We start from the raw sequence: 19039 nt of genomic DNA, 5'->3' as shown, positions 1-19039 counted from the left end.
ATATAATATAATTTTTATAATTGTTGTTTCGTTCGGATATCTTAAAAAGCGAATTCTAGAATTATATAGTGTGTATTGAGATTTAAAGTGCACTGTAGGCACACAGACCACTTCAGCTAATTGAAGTGGTCTGGGTGCAATGACCCTGTCCCCTTAACCCTGCAATGTTAATTATTGCAGTTTCTAAGATAATATTTACATTGCAGGACTAAGACTGCCTCTAGTGGCTGTCAATCAGACAACCACTAGAAACACTTCCTGCATGAGGACATCCAGTGTCAGTAAAATCCCCATAGGAAAGTATTGCAGCAATTCACTCCTATGTGGAGAGCATGATGTGCTCGTGGAGCTTGCTGCGCATGCGTATTAGCCTCCCCTGTCAGGTGAAGTCAGAGGGGGTGGAGTGCCGACCAAACACCAAGGGAAATTGACGCTAGAATAGTACAGTAAGTGTTTATTAGCCTTTATACTGCTGGGGGAGGAGGGGGGAGGGCGTGAGGTGGGGGGGCGGGGAGGGATAGAGGGATTTATAGTGCCAGGAACACAGATTTCTATGGAATTAGGTGCAATATGAAATATCTTTTACATTGTGTGAGACATTTTGTGGAGTAGAGGATAAACTTGTTTTAAACATAGTGAGATTAAATGTCTTTAGTTTTACAACTTAAACATGTATTAAAACAAAACATGAAGGCATTAGTGGTGGATTGTTCAAAAAAAAATATTTATATATATAAAAAAAAAAAAAATGTTTAGTTGTCCGTTAAATCTATGGTTTCTTCTGTATCAAGATTTTCAACATGGAAATTGTGAGATCCTTTTATAGGTGGAAACTGTTTAGAGATTAAATCCACTACTAGCTGCCTCATGCCACTTCGGTACGGGGTGATTTCCAGTAGAATGCTGCCTGTCCCATTTGGCTCCATCTTTGGTACCCTGTAATTGCAAACATTATCATCATCTTGCTGCAACATTCAAATTAGATGATTTCATTTTTAGTCCAAAACAATTGCTATGCAACATGGCAGGGATATTTCTCCAAGAGATTAATTACAAGCTCTAGAGGAGTAAAATAGTATAAATATAGAAAAAAAAAAAAAAATGTTGCACTGTCTTAAGAAAGGTAAAACCAGACTGCAAGAAATTAGACATAAAATGGTAAACATAATGCAATATTCGTTTCCACAACGCAAAGAAATGCATATAATACAACATAGTCTACATAGTCAAAATTTGTTGCAAATTATTTTGAACAACGTTCACGGAATCTTGGTGCCAAGCAAACAAGAATTTTTATTGCATGGTTTTGCGACGCTTTTTCTAAGTCAGGGGATGCGGGCAAATAAATCATTTTTTGCGGTGACATTGAGAAAAAAGGAATCTTATGCAAATACCTGAATGCTGTAGTTGGCACACAAGGCAGTTTTGAGAGATCACTTAAAAAGTACTTGATCTACCTAACTCCGAGACTTAGAAATTCAATTGTAAATTCTGACAGTGAAAAATAAAAAAACATCTTTAGTTCTATTAACGGAAGAAATGGAAGGGGCAGGCACCAGATAACTCAAATCATCTTGATACTACTGCATCTTATATTTGTTGCCTTAACACCTTAAGGGCACATGACGGAACTATTCCGTCATGATTCCCTTTTATTCCAGAAGTTGTGACCTTAGGGGATTAAACAGTTGTATTAAGCAAAGACAAATAAAGTAAACCTATCACTGGCAGCTACACTGAGAAAATGGATGTCCTAAACTAGTGTTGCATACTTATCAAATGCCTCAGGCAAAAAGGTATTACACCGCAAAGATATACATAATCACTTTGTGCATTACAAATATTTTTATAATCTCCAAGATGGTAAGCCACTATTACAAAAATCCTAGCTGAGGAGCAGACATGTCCATTTGCACCGAGGAAATCCTCTATGTTATTTCTTCTTTATCAGAAAAGTATTCCTGGCCCTTATTGGCTAACAGCTTTGTATTACAAAATGTTCGTAAAGAGTCTTGTCCATCACACGATATCGGCCACATAGTGAAGTGTTACAGAGTTAACTGTGACTTACAACAATAGCTTCTAATAAGGGACTCTGCGACTGACCCTTCAGAGAAATGACAGGCTTTGAAGAGTGAAAAAACACAAGTGGTAGTGGTAACTCGGAGGTGATTCATCTTGCAGATATGACCCTTGTATTTGTTAAAATTATCAAAGTATTTAGTTTGTAAATTGTAGCACAATTTATATATGTGCAATCCAGGACACTATTCTAAAGTGAACCTACCATAACAGATATAGATTTGCAATTTTCTGACCATCTGGCTTGACTCATGTTTTACAATTAAGAGTTTCATCCCTTAATACTGTTAAAAGCTCATATTTGAATTTATTCCCACGATCTCTGTCTTCTACTATATGCATCAGTCATGTTTTCAGTAGGGTTTCTACTTGCTGTAAAACACACTTCTTCTGCATACCCACAGACTTGCTTCTCATGCCAGGTTAAAAGTTCCCAACATTATGTTGACTTTGTGTAAATAAAACATATCTGTTATCTCAATTCTCCGATTATCTGTCAGAAGCTGCTGGTGCCCCTCTAACACAGCCTGACCCTTCTCCCTTCTTCCCCTTGCAGTCGTTGCTTTCCTTTAGCCTGAATTCAAGCAGTACAATTTTTTTTTACTTGTAATTGTGCTAGCACAATGTATAGATTACATCTGATTCTCTATCATTTAATAATAAGTATTTGTCATGAAATGCACCATTTAATGCAATACCAAGGTATGTACAGTTCTAAATCCCAATATAGAATTTTAACAACACTGCAATGTTTATTAAACAGCATGCTCATCCACCAACATCAGGGTAAACATCTTACTCATGCAATTTTAACAATCTATTGTTATTTTAAGATATTTATATTTCATCAGATTAATTTGTCCATCCATCCACGTATGTACCTATATGCTTACAACAGGTAACTTATCCAGGATACAGCAGCATTTTCCGAGTATGCCCCAAATGTACTTACTTCTTTTTTATCAGTTTCTTCACCAGACCACTGCCTCCTACCAACAGTATCCCATCATTTAGTGGGACAGAAAGAGGATTTGTGAAGTTAATTTGCAATTCACACGGCTCATCCACCACAGCATAACTTAATACCTTAAATTAAAAGAAACATAAGTAGAAAAAAATGTATATAGTTTAATATTTTGTATAGTTATTTAAAAAAAAAAAAAAACTAACTTTCTCCCATTACATTTTGTCACAAGTGGAAACAAGTAAGAATGTTCTACAGCATTTAGACAAGGTAAGAATTACAACACTTATAGTATGCAACTGCAATAAAGTGGACCTGCGCGTCCGTAGATTTATGACACATAATGGAAGCACTTCACATCATCAATGTAAATAATATCCACTCCTCTATTCATTCCAACAGCACCCAAACTCAACACTACATGTCATTTGCTGGCCATTTCAGTTGGAGTCATCACTGTTCTTGTACAGCTCCCTTCTGTTTTTTCTTTGTTTTGTCTCTCTTAGTAACCTCTAAAAATCCCTTTGGATTTCAGTAGCCTCTATATGATGTGGACACCTTGATTTAACAATTGGCATTCATATAATGCAATATCCATCTATATACTACACAATCATACCTTCCAAATTTGGCACTGGGGAAAACAGGATGGGTGGGCTTTACTATTATATTATATTGCCTTGATGGGTGAACCTGCCCACCAAAGGGTAGTGCCAACCACACCGGACTCACAGACATCCTCCCAGCTGGCCCCAGTGGCATACACACAATCCATGGGGCCCCGGTGCGAAACCGCTCTGTGGGCACCCCACCCTCCCCCACCACCGTCCATCTCCCCTTCCCTCCCCCGATCCGTGGGCCCCCTGTGGACCCCCCCAACACATACTTAGACACAAACACATACACACAGACAGACACCCCCCCGACAGACACATACATACACACACATACAGACACACACACACACACACACACACACACACAGACACACACGTACAGAGACACAGACACACACATAGAGACACACAGATACATACAGAGACACACACACACACACACACATACACAAAATGTTTCCTACCTTTTGTAACTTTCCCTGGGGTCCAGTGGGGGCTCAGCCTGATGGGAGTCACAGTCCCCACTCTGACTCCCTCCTCCTTCCTGCTTCCTCCCTCGCGGGCTCTGATAGCTTGTAGGAGTGACTGGGGAGTCACTTCCTCCCAGCGTGTGATGTAATCACAGGGGGCCCGGCCGTGCTGTTAAAGGGACACTATAGTCACCTGAACAACTTAATGAAGCAGTTTTGGTGTATAGAACATGCCCCTTCAGCCTCACTGCTCAATCCTCTGCCATTTAGGAGTTAAATCCCTTTGTTTACGAACCCTAGTCACACCTCCCTGCATGTGACTTGCACAGCCTTCCATAAACACTTCCTGTAAAGAGAGCCCTATTTAGGCTTTCTTTATTGCAAGTTCTGTTTAATTAAGATTTTCTTAACCCCTGCTATGTTAATAGCTTGCTAGACCCTGCAAGAGCCTCCTGTATGTGATTAAAGTTCAATTTAGAGATTGAGATACAATTATTTAAGGTAAATTACATCTGTTTGAAAGTGAAACCAGTTTTTTTGTTTTTATGCAGGCTCTGTCAATCATAGCCAGGGGAGGTGTGGCTAGGGCTACATAAACAGAAACAAAGTGATTTAACTCTTAAATGACAGTGAATTGAGCAGTGAAATTGCAGGGAAATGATCTATACACTAAAACTGATTTATTTAGCTAAAGTAATTTAGGTGACTATAGTGTTCCTTTAAAGCGCCCAGTGCTGAACGGGCCCCCTGACAATCCATATCCATTGGGTGGCCCTGCCAAGCTAAATTTAATACCCCCTAAATTTAGCTTTGCAGCAAGTTATATCAAAATACTCTAGTAACTGGTACAAAATGTCTCCGTAGTAAACTATAGCAACCTAGTAAGCTATAGCAACCGTTGTAATTTCACAAGTATAAAAAAAAAAACAGTTTGTTATGTAACAATCTATGCCTAGATAAGGGTACCAGTAAATAAACCTTTTCAGTGATGCATGATGCTCTAATCTTCTTTCTGAAGGTAACAGTAATATGTTGAAATGAGGAGAGAATCAGACCACAGCTCTATGTACATAGAGATAACCATACCTGCCAAGTGTCCCTATTTTGGGCTCAAATCCTCTTTGTTCTCTTTTCTAACCTAATGTCCTTCTTTTCTAAGAGCTCCATACTGTTGGTGTGTCTGTGTGAAACAGCTCCACAGTAATAATACTCACAGTGATGTGTCTTTGCAATAAATGTGTTTAGAAATCAATCTGTGTAAATGAGATGCATTGTTCAAAACGTTATTTTAGTTATTTAATTTGTAATTAGTAAGTCACCTTAAAATGCTCAGAACAGCCCTGCCCATGGCCACACCCACACTTACACCTCAACTAAAAGTGCTCATTGTTTCACACACACTAAGAACGCTGTTTGTATACATAGCAGCACTACATAACAGATATTAGATTTACTACTAGGTAAGGCATTGCGTATGGTCTCCCCTTTCTGTCTATCCTATGTTGATGGGGGTATGGATAGGAGACATATTGGGTAGGGGCTTGCCAAGTGGCCTCTATACCTTATTCCACCACATAGGCTGTGGAGTGGAAGGTAATAATTGGGGCTATAGGATGTATTGATAAAAAGGGCATTCTCTATCAACATTTTTACTTCCACTGGATTGGCCACCATATGCACAATGATAGGACCAAAGAAATGGGCCATTATTATTATTCGGCATAGTGGTAGCATCCTCTGGCCCCAATAATTAGTACTGTGAAACCCCACAACCAAAAGAATGGGGGTACCTGGTATGTCTCCCCTGTACTCCTATGTGCATGGGGTATTGGCAAAGGAAATGCCAAGTCTTCTGTAGGCTATAATGCACCTCATATTTTCTAAATTATTTATTTAAAGGAAAACTCCAGTGCCAGGAAAACAATCCGTTTTCCTGGCACTGGAGGTACCCTCTCCTTCCCACCCCCTAAACCCCAGTTGCTGAAGGGGTGAAAACCCCTTCAGTCACTTACCTGAGGCAGCGACTATGTCCCTGGTCGCTGTCTCCTCCTACTCTCTCCGTCGGCCGGTGGGCGAGACTGATCCCGCCCACTGGCCGAGGAGACCTAATGCATTAACGCTCCCCATAGGAAAGCATTGAAAAAGAATTTCAATGCTTTCCTATGGGGAAATGAGCGACGCTGGAGGTCCTCACACAGCGGGAGGACGTCCAGCGACGCTCTAGCACAGAAAATCTGTGCTATGAAGGAGCAAGTGACCTCTAGTGGCTGTCTAGTAGACAGCCACTAGAGGTGGAGTTAACCCTGCAAGGTAATTATTGCAGTTTATAAAAAACTGCAATAATTACAGTTGCAGGGTTAAGAGTAGTGGGAGTTGGCACCCAGACCACTCCAATGAGCAGAAGTGGTCTGGGTGGCTGGAGTGTCCCTTTAATGGTGATACAGAGATTGATTATTTTTCTCTCCCTCTGCTTGCTAATAAATGGAATTTTGTCATCAGAAAAAAAATATTAGTAAATTGATCCTTTTGTGTTTATTCTCTTCTGCTTTGCACAGAGAAGCACATTTACCTTAATTTCTATTGGAGGTTTTCCCACAGCTATGACTTTGCGAACCAGTAGTTTTTTTTTAGTTTTTAACTCGCACAGAGCAACCGCTTCAATAAGATAGTCTTTCGTCAGTTGCTCCTCATACATAGATGCAGTTATTTTTACCGGAATCTCTTTTTCTGCAATGAGAAATTCTAAATGTTATTATTTATCCTTAAAATATAAGTTTATGCTATTAAACTAACCAATGATTCCATTTAAACATTGTGCATACTTTGCTATGTACCACGAGCATGAGTAATTCTATAACATAAGTATTTGATTAAACAATATTTTTTATTTTATAGCATAATTTTTCCTAAAAATAACTAAAACTTGTATACATTTTTACCATATCGATTGCCAGAGTGCTCAAAAGATCAGTGCATCCAAATCTGTCTGTCTGTCTATCTATCTAGTTTCCAGTGTGTTCATGATTATAAAATTCAGTGCTGTTTCACTAAAAGTCTTTTATCCAGCCTCAAGCACATATCTGTACCAATAGCTGATTCCTCAGTAACTACCTAGACCAGGGATGTCAAACCTGCGGCCCCCCAGATGTTGCTGAACTACAACTCCCATGATTCCTTCAATGAAACAGATAGCCAGGGAAGCATGGGAGTTGTAGTTCAGCACATCCCTGACCTAGACATTCCGTTGGGGGTGTCCTGCTGTTCTTAATGCTGCAGTCATTTCAACACTATCTTTCTACCTCCCTCACTATCTACTATCTATATAAATAAAAATAAAAAAACTACTTGCACACTATCCCAAATCCCTGTGCACGTTTAAATTACTGGAGGTGTTTTAGTAGCACTCCGATGGTTGTCAATATGCATGTACACTCACCTGCCACGTCAAGGAAAAACCTCTTTGTTGAATCATGCGCTAACAATTCATCTTGCAGTTTTCCGTTCCACAGTAAAATATCTAATGATACAGAGAGGGGTATTTTTCTAAACCCCTACACACTTATTATTACACACTTATTAACCCTTGATAGGGAACACATGGGGTGGGCGACAGCATTGTAACATGGCTATGTAAAGCCAATGCAAACATAGAAAATTAAACCCTGCGCTCAAATTAAATTAACCTAAGAGGTTTTGCCTTGATGTGACAGGAGGGCTTCCACTTTAATAGCCATTGGAGTGATACCACTTCTTTAAATGTGCATAGAGATTTGGGATCCTCTGTGCTGCTGGCTGCACAACCCCCTGCAACTTCATTATAGAGGCATTGTATCATTGACGTCTTCTCCAGTCCAATGCTCCTTTTCAATGAGCTATATTTGGTCACATGACTGAGTTTCACTCGTTTGTTATAGTGGAAAGGCCACTAGTACCTGTCTTTCATGCAGTCACTAGCAACGTACAACTACAGGGCTACTCCACCCAGACTACTTCTTTAATATTAAGTGGTCTGGGTGACTTTATTGGTCCTTGAAGAAACATTCTTGCATGAACATAAATCTCCAACAATCATCTTGTGCAGATGTAAACAAGCTTACAAAAGGACAACCTACAACAGTTATAGGATATATCTTCATACAATGTCAACATAGGATATGTAAAATAAAATTTGTGTACAATGCATACAACTAACAGCTGGCATTATCATTATATTGACAAATTGACCATCAATGTAAAATGTTAAATATGGAGTACTGTTGGGAATAATACACTTTGCCTATATACAATGATTAGTGATCCAAGGCTCAAGCTACAGATGACCAGATGTCCAGTCTGTTCTAAAATTGGCTAACTTGGAGCAGGTCAGCTATTGGGAATAATACACTTTGTCTACATACAATGCTTAGTGAATATACCCCTAGACAAGAGCTATAGAACATTGTGTAACAGGTGTTAGTGTTATTACCTGTGTGTTTGTACCATTGGCCTTGTTTCCTGTGTTTCTCTCTTTGATCATAATTGCTTAGTAATGTGTAATTAGAACTGCGCAGTTAATATCTTTTAATTCTAAGTGCGTATAAATTCTAAGTATATTGAAACTTAGCTTTGTGCAAGGCCTGAACATGAAGATACACCTGCAAGCTAGCTATAGGTTAAGATGTTAAGATAAGATAGATTATTTTTGTTAGGATAGGATAATACTTGTAAGACCACCCCTGTTTCCTGCTGAAAATAACCTGTTACACAGTCCAGAAGTCACTTTAAACCTTGCATTGTCTTGTCTCGTTCATTGGGTTTCCTTACCAGCTGGTTTGGGGACGAGGAGAAATAGAGAGAGTTGGAAATTGATACAAAAGACCATGGCAAAGGGAAATTCCTGACTGAGAAAATTCCTCACTATCAAGTACTGAAAATGATAGAATGAAAAAGGAAAAAAGATATAGAGTAAAGAAAGAGCGTAGTACACCCGGGGAAAAAGCCTATATAAAATATAATATCAGTTATGCATTACCTCCCATGGGTGCTATAGTACAAGATGTTGCATCCTTAAAAATCTCAGAACTTGGCCTCCCAGTGTATTCAATAGAAGATGAACTTAATTTAATTTTCACAGTTTCACTATTTTTGCTAGAGCTTCTCAGTATCAACGTTAGGTTGACATCTTCTCCAAGTTTTGGCTCTGCCTTCAGCTTGAATTTGCCTGTAATGACTAATGTAACTGGCTCCTCATTGTTGCTGTCTGCGCTAGCGTTAACGTTTTTCTTCTTTTTGGAGCGCTTTTTCCCTGTTCTTTCTCCAAGATGTTCCTTTTTCAGGTGTCCCATTTCAGATAACTTTTTGGTAGCCTTCTGATAAATGGCTCTTTCTTCTTCGGACCCTTAAAAAAAAAAAAAAAAAAAAAAAAAAGTTTTTCAAAATATTTAAATATAGTAAAATGATCTATCTATCTATACTAAAACATATGAAATATGTACTAAAACATACGAAAATATTAGAAAATAGAAATAGTTTTCAAAATATTAAACAATTGAAAAACTTTTTTCCAAAAATATTAAACCATTTGAACAGCTTATTCAAAATATTAAATTGAGGCCCATATTGGTGTTAGGGTCTTTAACCCCCAAAATGGATACTTTAATGGAAGCTTCTGACAGGTTTGTAAACAGCAATGGAACAGCACTCGCATGTTTCTCCCACCACTAAGCAGATAAGAGGAGCTTGAAGGCCAGTCTCCCTCCAAGAGACTGTGGGTCTTTTTTGTTTACTGCTACTGGACCTTGCGTTTCTGGATCCAGATCATACAGTTATCTGGCTGGATGTAATCATTCACTGGTTTTATAGATGACAGGGCATTTAATTAATCCGAGTTGTTCTTTTTTCTTAAGCATTCTTGTACTAAACGTCTTTCCTTATGGGGTCAAAGTTTCTAACTTCTTGTTTGTATGGCAATGCTGTGCCTATTGTTGATTATGTGTAATTTTCCTATCTTCTGCCTGTCTCAGTATTTTACTAACAGAGAGTTGGCTTTTTTTTTTTAGGAGGCATCTTTAAAACCAGTACAATCTGCTATCCCTAAAAGAGCATTCCAAGCACCATAACCATTGTAGAGTGCCCATGTTTAGACAGATTGACTTCTTATCTGCAGTGTGCCGTTCCCTATATAGTGGATTCCAATATTGTTGAATTTGTAAAGCAGTGGCTGAGTGACAGGCAACAGAGGGTTGCAGTTATATTCGAAGCTTGGGCTTGTCACCAGTGGGGTACCTCAGGGATCTGTACTTGGACCCATTCTCTTTAATATTTTTATTAGTGATATTGCAGAAGGTCTTGATGGTAAGGTATGTATTTTTGCTGATTATACTAAGATATGTAATAGGGTTGATGTTCCAGGAGGGATAAGCCAAATGGCTAATGATTTAGGTAAACTGGAAAAATGGCCAGAGTTGTGGCAACTGACATTTAATGTGGATAAGTGCAAGATAATGCATCTTGGACGTAAAAACCCAAGGGCAGAGTACAGAATATTTGATAGAGTCCTAACCTCAACATCTGAGGAAAGGGATTTAGGGGTGATTATTTCTGATGACTTAAAGGTAGGCAGACAATGTAATAGAGCAGCAGGAAATGCTAGCAGAATGCTTGGTTGTATAGGGAGAGGTATTAGCAGTAGAAAGAGGGAAGTGCTCATGCCATTGTACAGAACACTGGTGAGACCTCACTTGGAGTATTGTACGCAGTACTGGAGACCGTATCTTCAGAAGGATATTGATACCTTAGAGAGAGTTCAGAGAAGGGCTACTAACTGGTTCATGGATTGCAGGATAAAACTTACCAGGAAAGGTTAAAGGATCTTAACATGTATAGCTTGGAGGAAAGACGAGACAGGGGGGATATGATAGAAACATTTAAGAGAATCAACACAGTAAAGGAGGAGACTATATTTAAAAGAAGAAAAACTACCACAACAAGAGGACATAGTCTTAAATTAGAGGGACAAAGGTTTAAAAATAATATCCGGAAGTATTACTTTACTGAGAGGGTAGTGGATGCATGGAATAGCCTTCCAGCTGAAGTGATAGAGGTTAACACAGTAAAGGAGTTTAAGCATGCGTGGGATAGGCATAAGGCTATCCTAACTATAAGATAAGGCCAGGGACTAATGAAAGTATTTAGAAAATTGGGCAGACTAGATGGGCCGAATGGTTCTTATCTGCCATCACATTCTATGTTTCTATGTTTCTATGTTTACCGCTAATATGAGCTTTAGTGATTATGGTGCTTCGAGTGTTCCTTTAACAAGCACATAACAGAGAACTGCATGATATTATCTCAGACAAACCCACCGGGAGACAACATTTTCAATAATAATAAACATATTCAAGCGGTGGCCACATAATAACATAATTTGAATGTTGCACGGTGAAAAGACTTATTGCAATCTAGAAGTAAAAAATTAGCAGTTAGTGTAGACAATTAATGCCCGATAATCTGAGAAGTGCCGTTAAAAAATAGAATTTGTGCCTCTTACCTTCTGGGTATTTGTAGTTTACTGTAATATCTTCACGTTCCAATGTACCTACAGACTTAGTGCTGATATTTTTTCCCACAAATTTGGTATCTGTGTACACTTTCTCTTTTACGTCCTTGTCATAGTGCACCCAAGTGTAACGGTCAGCATTTACTTCAGAGTATACAAAGAGGGTATCGTAGTCAAGATCCAAATCTCCTTCTTTCACTGCATGAACTGATACAGGGCCGCAGCAATACAATGCTAGAGCCAAGTGGAATAAAAAGTGAAAACCATTAAAAAGAAACAACTTATAAGGTGTACAGACTGGTATAGTTGGACAAACAATTGACAAATTCCCATTAATAGCTGAGTGATTTTATTAAAATGTGATCATATACAAAACACACACATCTACACGTACGCAAATGCACGTCATATTATGCAGGCCTGGACTGGCCATCGGGCATACCGGGCAAATGCCGGTGGGCCGCGAAGGCTGTGGGGCCGAGGTCGGCAGGGAGATCACAGGATCTCCCCTGCCAGCCCCTGCAGGGTCGAGCGCCAGCCCTGCTGTGCGTCTCCATGGGCTGGTGAGGGAGATGAAGGATCTCCCTCACCGGCCCACAGGCAATTACAGGCGGCTGTCAGCTGGGGTGTGAGGGAGGGAGGCAGGAGAGAGGACCGGCGGAGCTCTAGCCAGCAGCTCCGCCCGGTCCTCTAGCAGGATTCTGAGCGCGGCAACGTTTAGATCTCGCGAGAGTGAACTCTAGCCTGCAGGCTAGAGTTCACTCTAACCACTGGACCACCATGGAAGGAAGGCAGCACGGCTCCCCCCACCTCCCAGGCAGAACGGCTCCGAGGCTAAAGGTAAGACACACACAGCACCCTCAGACACAGCACCCAAACACACACAGCACCCTCAGACACACACAGCACCCAGACACACACAGCACCCTCAGACACACACAGCACCCTCAGACACACACAGCACCCTCAGACACACACAGCACCCCCCAAAACACACACACCGCACCCCCAGACACACACAGCACCCTCAGACACACACAGCACCCAAACACACACAGCAACCCGAGACACACCGCACCCAGACACACAGCGCACCCAGACACACACAGCACCCTCAGACACACACAGCAACCCTCAGACACACACAGCACCCTCAGACACATACAGCACCCAGACACACACAGCACTGAAACACACAAAGCACCCAGACACACACACAGCACCCAGACACACACAGCACCCCCAGACACACACAGCACCCTCAGACACACACAGCACCCTCAGACACACACAGCACCCTCAGACACACACAGCACCCTCAGACACACACAGCACCCAAACACACACAGCAACCCGAGACACACCGCACCCAGACACACAGCGCACCCAGACACACAGCGCACCCAGACACACAGCACCCCCCCAAACACACACAGCACCCTCAGATACACACAGCACCCTCAGACAGACAGCACCCTCGCTCAAACACACAGCACACTCCCACACATATACAGCACACATACATATATATATATATATATATATATATATATATATATATAATAACCCTCAGTGAGTTAACAGACAAAGAAAATTAGAAACCTAGAATGTGACGGCAGATAAAAACACCCTCACACACAGCACCCCTCACACATACACACACACTGCGCCCCTCACACATACAATACGTCCACACACATATATATATATATATATATATATATATATACACACACACACACCCACTACAGCACCCCTCACACTGCACGACTACACACATTACGCTCCAGGTACACGTTAGATCCCTTACCCTATATGCACTCTTTTTTTTTTTGTATTCTTTATTTTATTTGTGCATCAGATAACAGTATTCATGCAGAGCCATGACAGCAACTGCAGGCATTTTCATAGTGTTACAGATATGTGGCAGTATAAACGGCACATTTTTTTGTTAATGACATGAAAGAAACATACTTGGGCAGTTAGAATATACATACATGCTTGGATAGGCATTAGAATGAATTAGGTGGGTATACACAAGCTTATAGTAATGTATGTGGGTTACTTGTTGGTGTGCATTAGAGTACATTAGCTTTTAGTGCTTGATAGGTACATAGGCTTATAACAGAAAAGCAGTGTCAACAGTAGAGCTTGTGCTTCAGCGCTTAATATGCTTAAAATTGCTTAGAATATGCTTAAAATATGCTTAAGATATGCTTATAGTAACCACCCCATGTTTACCCAAAGACAGTCAGGTAAGAGTCTATGTCAGTATACAGGATGACCCCTTAGTGTGCAGTGCAGTATGTTGTAGTGTGGTAAAATGCTTAATGGCTGCCTCTGTGCTGATAGTCCCATTGGGTGACCTGAAAGGGGGGTCGCAGTTCCATTCCTGGGTCACTTGTATTCCAGCTGAGCACTAGTCTTGGGCCTGTGGTGAGTCCCGGGTGTAGTGGCTGTGGGTGGGTCAATTCTCCATTTCAGGCTCCCAACGGGGAACTGGGCTGTGTGCCAGGTTGGTCCGAGGCCTTGTAATGTGTTCCTCCCTCGGGTTCAAATTGCACTGGTGTGTCGAGCTGCCACGCTGCTCCTCCTCAGCTTGTGCGAGGTAAGTGTTTGTTCGCCGGTGCGGTCTTCGTTCCACCTGTATGGGAGCAGGAGAGGAGGGTGCGTCCGGCGGCCCTCTCTTCGGGGGTGCCGCGTGGTCTCCGCCATTTTGGGAGCGGACTCTCGCTGGTGTTGCGGCACTTCTCTGGGTCACAGGGTGGGGACCGGCATCACCCCTGCCGGTCCATAGGGGGGGGAACAGGGCCAGACCCGCCTAGCCTTGCGTTTCAGCTATACCGCTGGTGGGCAGGATAGCTGGGCGGCGGCCGTCCACCCCACTCACCGCCCGGGCGGTCTCCATCACGGTCGGCTGGGATCGCCCCACCGAGGGACTAGAACCGCGTGGCAAGTCTCTCCTCGGGACCAGGGTTGCCTCACGAACTGGGGTACAAGTTTCTGGCTGTTAACCAGCGTTTTGCCGAGCTATAGAGCCTAAAACTCGAGTTTTCTTCAGGAGCTCTGTCTCCGTGCTTCCACTCAGCATGGCGGTCCGGCCCCGCCCCCCCTATATGCACTCTTAATCCTACACACACACACACAAAATCTCCTATACACACTCTGGGTCCTTTACACAGTCGATCTCCTATACACACACACTGCACCACCTACACACACACTACATTCCTTGTCAGCAAACACATACAACATTCTCTAAAGACACCCTCTCTACAACCCCTACACACACTACGTCACCTATACACACACATTACAGCCCGTATGCACACACTCGCTACATCCCCTAAAACACTATGCCCCCTATACACACACTCTCTACAGCCCCTAGCCACACATGTTACACCACAAACACAAATAAAATTTACCTATTTACACAATACCACACCACACTCTACACACACACAGTCCCACAAGCAGGCTCCAAACATATGCACCATGCACTTTCCTGGCCCTTTTGTCCTCTGGTATCCCACTTGTGGAGACACCAGAGACAATTTAAAAGCAAACACAGCGCAAGCATGTTATTAAATTTGCTTGCGCTGCGCAGAACAAATCCAGGGCATTGAACCAACATGCTCACTTTGAGAGGGGGTGTGCTTGTCATTAGTGATGACAAAACACACCCTCTCTGGCCCCGCCCCCTTCTTAGGGGCCGCTCTGATTGAAAAATGCCTGGGCCTCATTTTTTTCCCAGTCCGGCCCTGATATTATGTATGTATATTGAGCAGTGGAAATACTTGAAAGGGACACCAGGACCCCTAAAGCACTTTATCTTTCTGAAGTGCTTTATGTGTGAAGAGTCTGTCCTCTCTATTAAATTTACAAAAAACGCAGATTTCAATGAAAAATTGGCACTTTTATAAATCAACCTTGTTTCACAATCAGACACAGTCATTAATCAGACAACCAATCTTGTTACTTTCTGGTTGCTTAGCTCACTGGAGCTAAACTCAAGAGGCAGGCAGTTTCCCCGGGCACCTGCCTGTTACGCTACTAGGGGTGATTTGGATTGGAACTCAACTGCAGCTTGTAATCTCCCTAATTACAATAGTGAAGAAATGGAGAATCCTTAAGTATCAATACTGTAGCTTTAAGAAAAGAGAGAATCTCTGGTAACTTGATTCAACCGAAGTTTTAATAAGTGTTAAACTTAAATGAATTGCATTTAGGCAATAATCCAAATAGAAGAAGTGCAAGCAATCAACAACACAAAGTTCATTATTAAGTATTTCTTCAGAGATGCATTAAGTAACATTAGTTCATGAGAATAATCTTCAATAGGAACAATAATCAAGTAGCCAAGGATATTTGCAAAGCAAGAACAGTTCATAGTGAATAAGCTTGATGGGAGTTGTCCTTCATGAGATTAGTAACTTGAAGCAATGAATGTAATTGCAAAGCAAGAAACAGTTCATAGTGAATAAGCATGATGGGAGTTGTCCTTCATGAGATTAGTAACTTGTAGCAATGAAGGTTTGAGTAAGCAAGCATTAGTTCATTAATAAATGATATTGTAGACAAATAGCTAAAAGATATACTTAAGGTTAATATGGGTAGTCCTCCAATAGTTCAGAGATATGGTCCACTTGTAAAGTAGCAAAGTATCCGTTCTCCAGTAATCCTTTATGGCATGCAGCAATCCTTGCATTTGCTCAAAGGCTGGAACGGCTTGTCTGAGCTTGTGGAGAGGTAAGTCTGGTGGCAGTTGCTCCCAGTAGCTGAGCCTGTGGAGCCTGTGGTCTCGCGGAGGCAGCTCACACGTTAGCTCACACAATCAATCACCAAGCACCCTCCCTCTGGCCCAGGCTCCCTAAATACCGTCCGAGCTGTGTCAGAGGGGAGCGGGGTCCGGCTCCTCACCGCTGAGTGCCGAACCCGGAAGTGTTACTCCATGACACTGCCTTACTAAGACACTTCTCATTGAGCTTCATTGCGAAGTTTGTGATTAGACAGTCACATAAAGTCTAGACAGTGTCAGAAAGGGAGGATTTATAAAGGCTGCAGACAAGAGATCTGCGGCTTTTGCAAGCTGTTTTTAAATATATCTCCAATTTAACAAATGCATAGTTAAATGCATACATGTTTGCATTGGGGTATATGTACAGTGATGTTTTTATTTTTGGACAGTGGAGTGTCCCTTTGACCTTTATTCCCATGGTATAATATGATATCTGTGATATAAAATAATAAGAGAGCGCAAAAATCGATTTGGATATATCTCCACTCTGACACTTGCACTGGACATTGCATAAGTATATTTTGTGATCAGACTTTAGAGCATTTTTTCTCTCTGTCCCCATACTTGTAAATGAGGGGTTGGTCTGCTAAGCACTGATACTATTGTTTTAGGCATAATATGATATCTCCAGAACCCCTGATGGCATTCATTTCCCATAATACTTGCTTTACTCGAAAACATGCTCTTGTCTTTGAGTTCAGGGGAAAAGAAAAGACCCACAAATAACATTAAACTCAGTGAAGCCCTGAATATGATGGCTTACAAGTAAGGTTTAAAATTGTGTTGGTCAGTCAGTATACTGGATTTATTTCCATTAGTTTTTCCCAATGAAAAAAATACAAACTGGTAAAAGCGCTAAAACGGCATTCAAAAGGAGAGAAAAAATGGGGAGGGAAAAATAACTCCTTAAGAAGTGAACATACAAGTGTAATAAAATACTTATAAACTACACTTTGGTAGAAATATATATAAAAATGCAGCTGCACACTCAACTACTACTACTTAGTTCACATGCTGTCTTTCCTTTTGTCCACTATATCAGTGAACAAATAGGATTAAGGACAGGGTGGAGCTTTGATCTGATGTCAGCAATGACGACTGTTCGCTCCACATATGGGTATGATGTGGAAGCTTTCAATTGGATCATCGATTACCCAGCCAGGGTTCACTCTCCCCTCTGTTTAAACTTCCCTGCTAGCATTGATCTGTTCCCTTTGAAGAGCCCGGTTGTTAGTGGCGAAACATGCGTTGGGACTTCGCTCTCTCTGGTGTGATCTCCTTGGACATAAGCTGTATGTTGCGAATGGAGGTTTATCCGTCTAGTAAGATGTTGGAGAACGACACGATAGATTTCTGATCACACCGAGAGTTTCTATTTATTTATTTACCTTTTGTTTCTTTATTTCACTTATTTAATTTATTATTGTTTGTTTATTATTTTTTGCTTTATTGATTGCTCATTCAAATGATTTTTGTAGCATCAGGATAGAGCTAGACACTAGGGGGCAGGGGGATCTTAAATTAGGTGCCCACGAAGGCACAAGATGAGTTAATAGATAAGGCCCCCTCTCCCTCTGTTTACTTTCTTGTATGTCTCAGACTATTGCTGTGTATGATCTCATACCTGTCTTCATAAGTTACCAAGTGTTTTTCAATTATTACAGTCACATAGACAACAGAGGTTATGTGTATACCCTACATATTCCATTGTAAACAGGTATGGAGATCGTAGAGTCATTTTACAGCAATTGGTGTATCTGACACAAAAACTCATCCTGTAGTTAGATATTTAAGCCTAGACTTTATCATTGATATTTTATTTTAAATACACAATAAAGGTTATATTTTAACAATTTAATAATTCTATTTATATCAAGGCTGAACTATTTACGTTCTTATAAATTTCATTGATTGTTCTAACTGGGTGCATGCCCTCAGTGTCTTTTCAGCCTCAATTGATCATATTACATTTATCCTCCTAATTAGCCTTCAATCGGTAAATAATTGCATTTGCCAATAGTTCATTATGCTTCTAGTTTGCATATATCTTGATTTGTGGCAATATAGGTTTGGCAGTTTTTACCATCACTGATCTCTTGAGGAGTAGAATCCAGTACTTGCCATCCTCCATAGTTCAATCCCAGGTCTGGTCTGAGAAACCAGCATTCATTCCAACAATGGTAATTCCTGGGAACAAGTTCATGCAAAGTTGTGAGTAAGTGCAGTTTGTTAAATTCTATACAAAATTTGAATTGAGATTTAGAGAGCCATTTTAACCCCTTAAGGACACATGACATGTGTGACATGTTATGATTCCCTTTTATTCCAGAAGTTTGGTCCTTAAGGGGTTAAAAAGAATGCGACAGTTTATTTAACAATTATCTACTCACAAATAAAGACATATACTATACCTCTCCTGCTGCATATCTCCTTTGACTTACTTTATCATTAACATTGCTTGTGAAGTGGCTTGGGAGGTAGTCTCTTACTCTATGGGAACTGTATAGACCAGGCATAGGCAACCTTTGGCTCTGCAGATGTTTTGGACTACACCTCCCATGATGCTTT

General features: G+C 41.0%; 1 protein-coding gene across 1 annotated transcript in view; it reads right to left on the bottom strand.

The window, feature by feature from the left end:
- Positions 1-746: 746 nt before the first annotated feature.
- LOC134614865 (protein-glutamine gamma-glutamyltransferase E-like) overlaps positions 747-19039 on the bottom strand; it is a 65456-nt gene continuing 47163 nt past the window's right edge. The window contains exons 8-13 of the mRNA XM_063459107.1: positions 18555-18658; positions 11662-11904; positions 9145-9510; positions 6703-6860; positions 3035-3168; positions 747-936 (exon numbers count right to left, since the gene is read on the bottom strand). Of these exons, the coding sequence (XP_063315177.1) occupies positions 753-936; positions 3035-3168; positions 6703-6860; positions 9145-9510; positions 11662-11904; positions 18555-18658 (1189 nt within the window). The 3' untranslated portion in view covers positions 747-752. The remainder of the gene's footprint in view (positions 937-3034; positions 3169-6702; positions 6861-9144; positions 9511-11661; positions 11905-18554; positions 18659-19039) is intronic.

The sequence above is a fragment of the Pelobates fuscus genome, chromosome 6 (genome assembly GCF_036172605.1).
Source record: "Pelobates fuscus isolate aPelFus1 chromosome 6, aPelFus1.pri, whole genome shotgun sequence".
NCBI lineage: Eukaryota > Metazoa > Chordata > Amphibia > Anura > Pelobatidae > Pelobates > Pelobates fuscus.
Note: the sequence above shows the minus strand (reverse complement) of the source record. Positions and strands in the feature narration are given on the sequence as shown.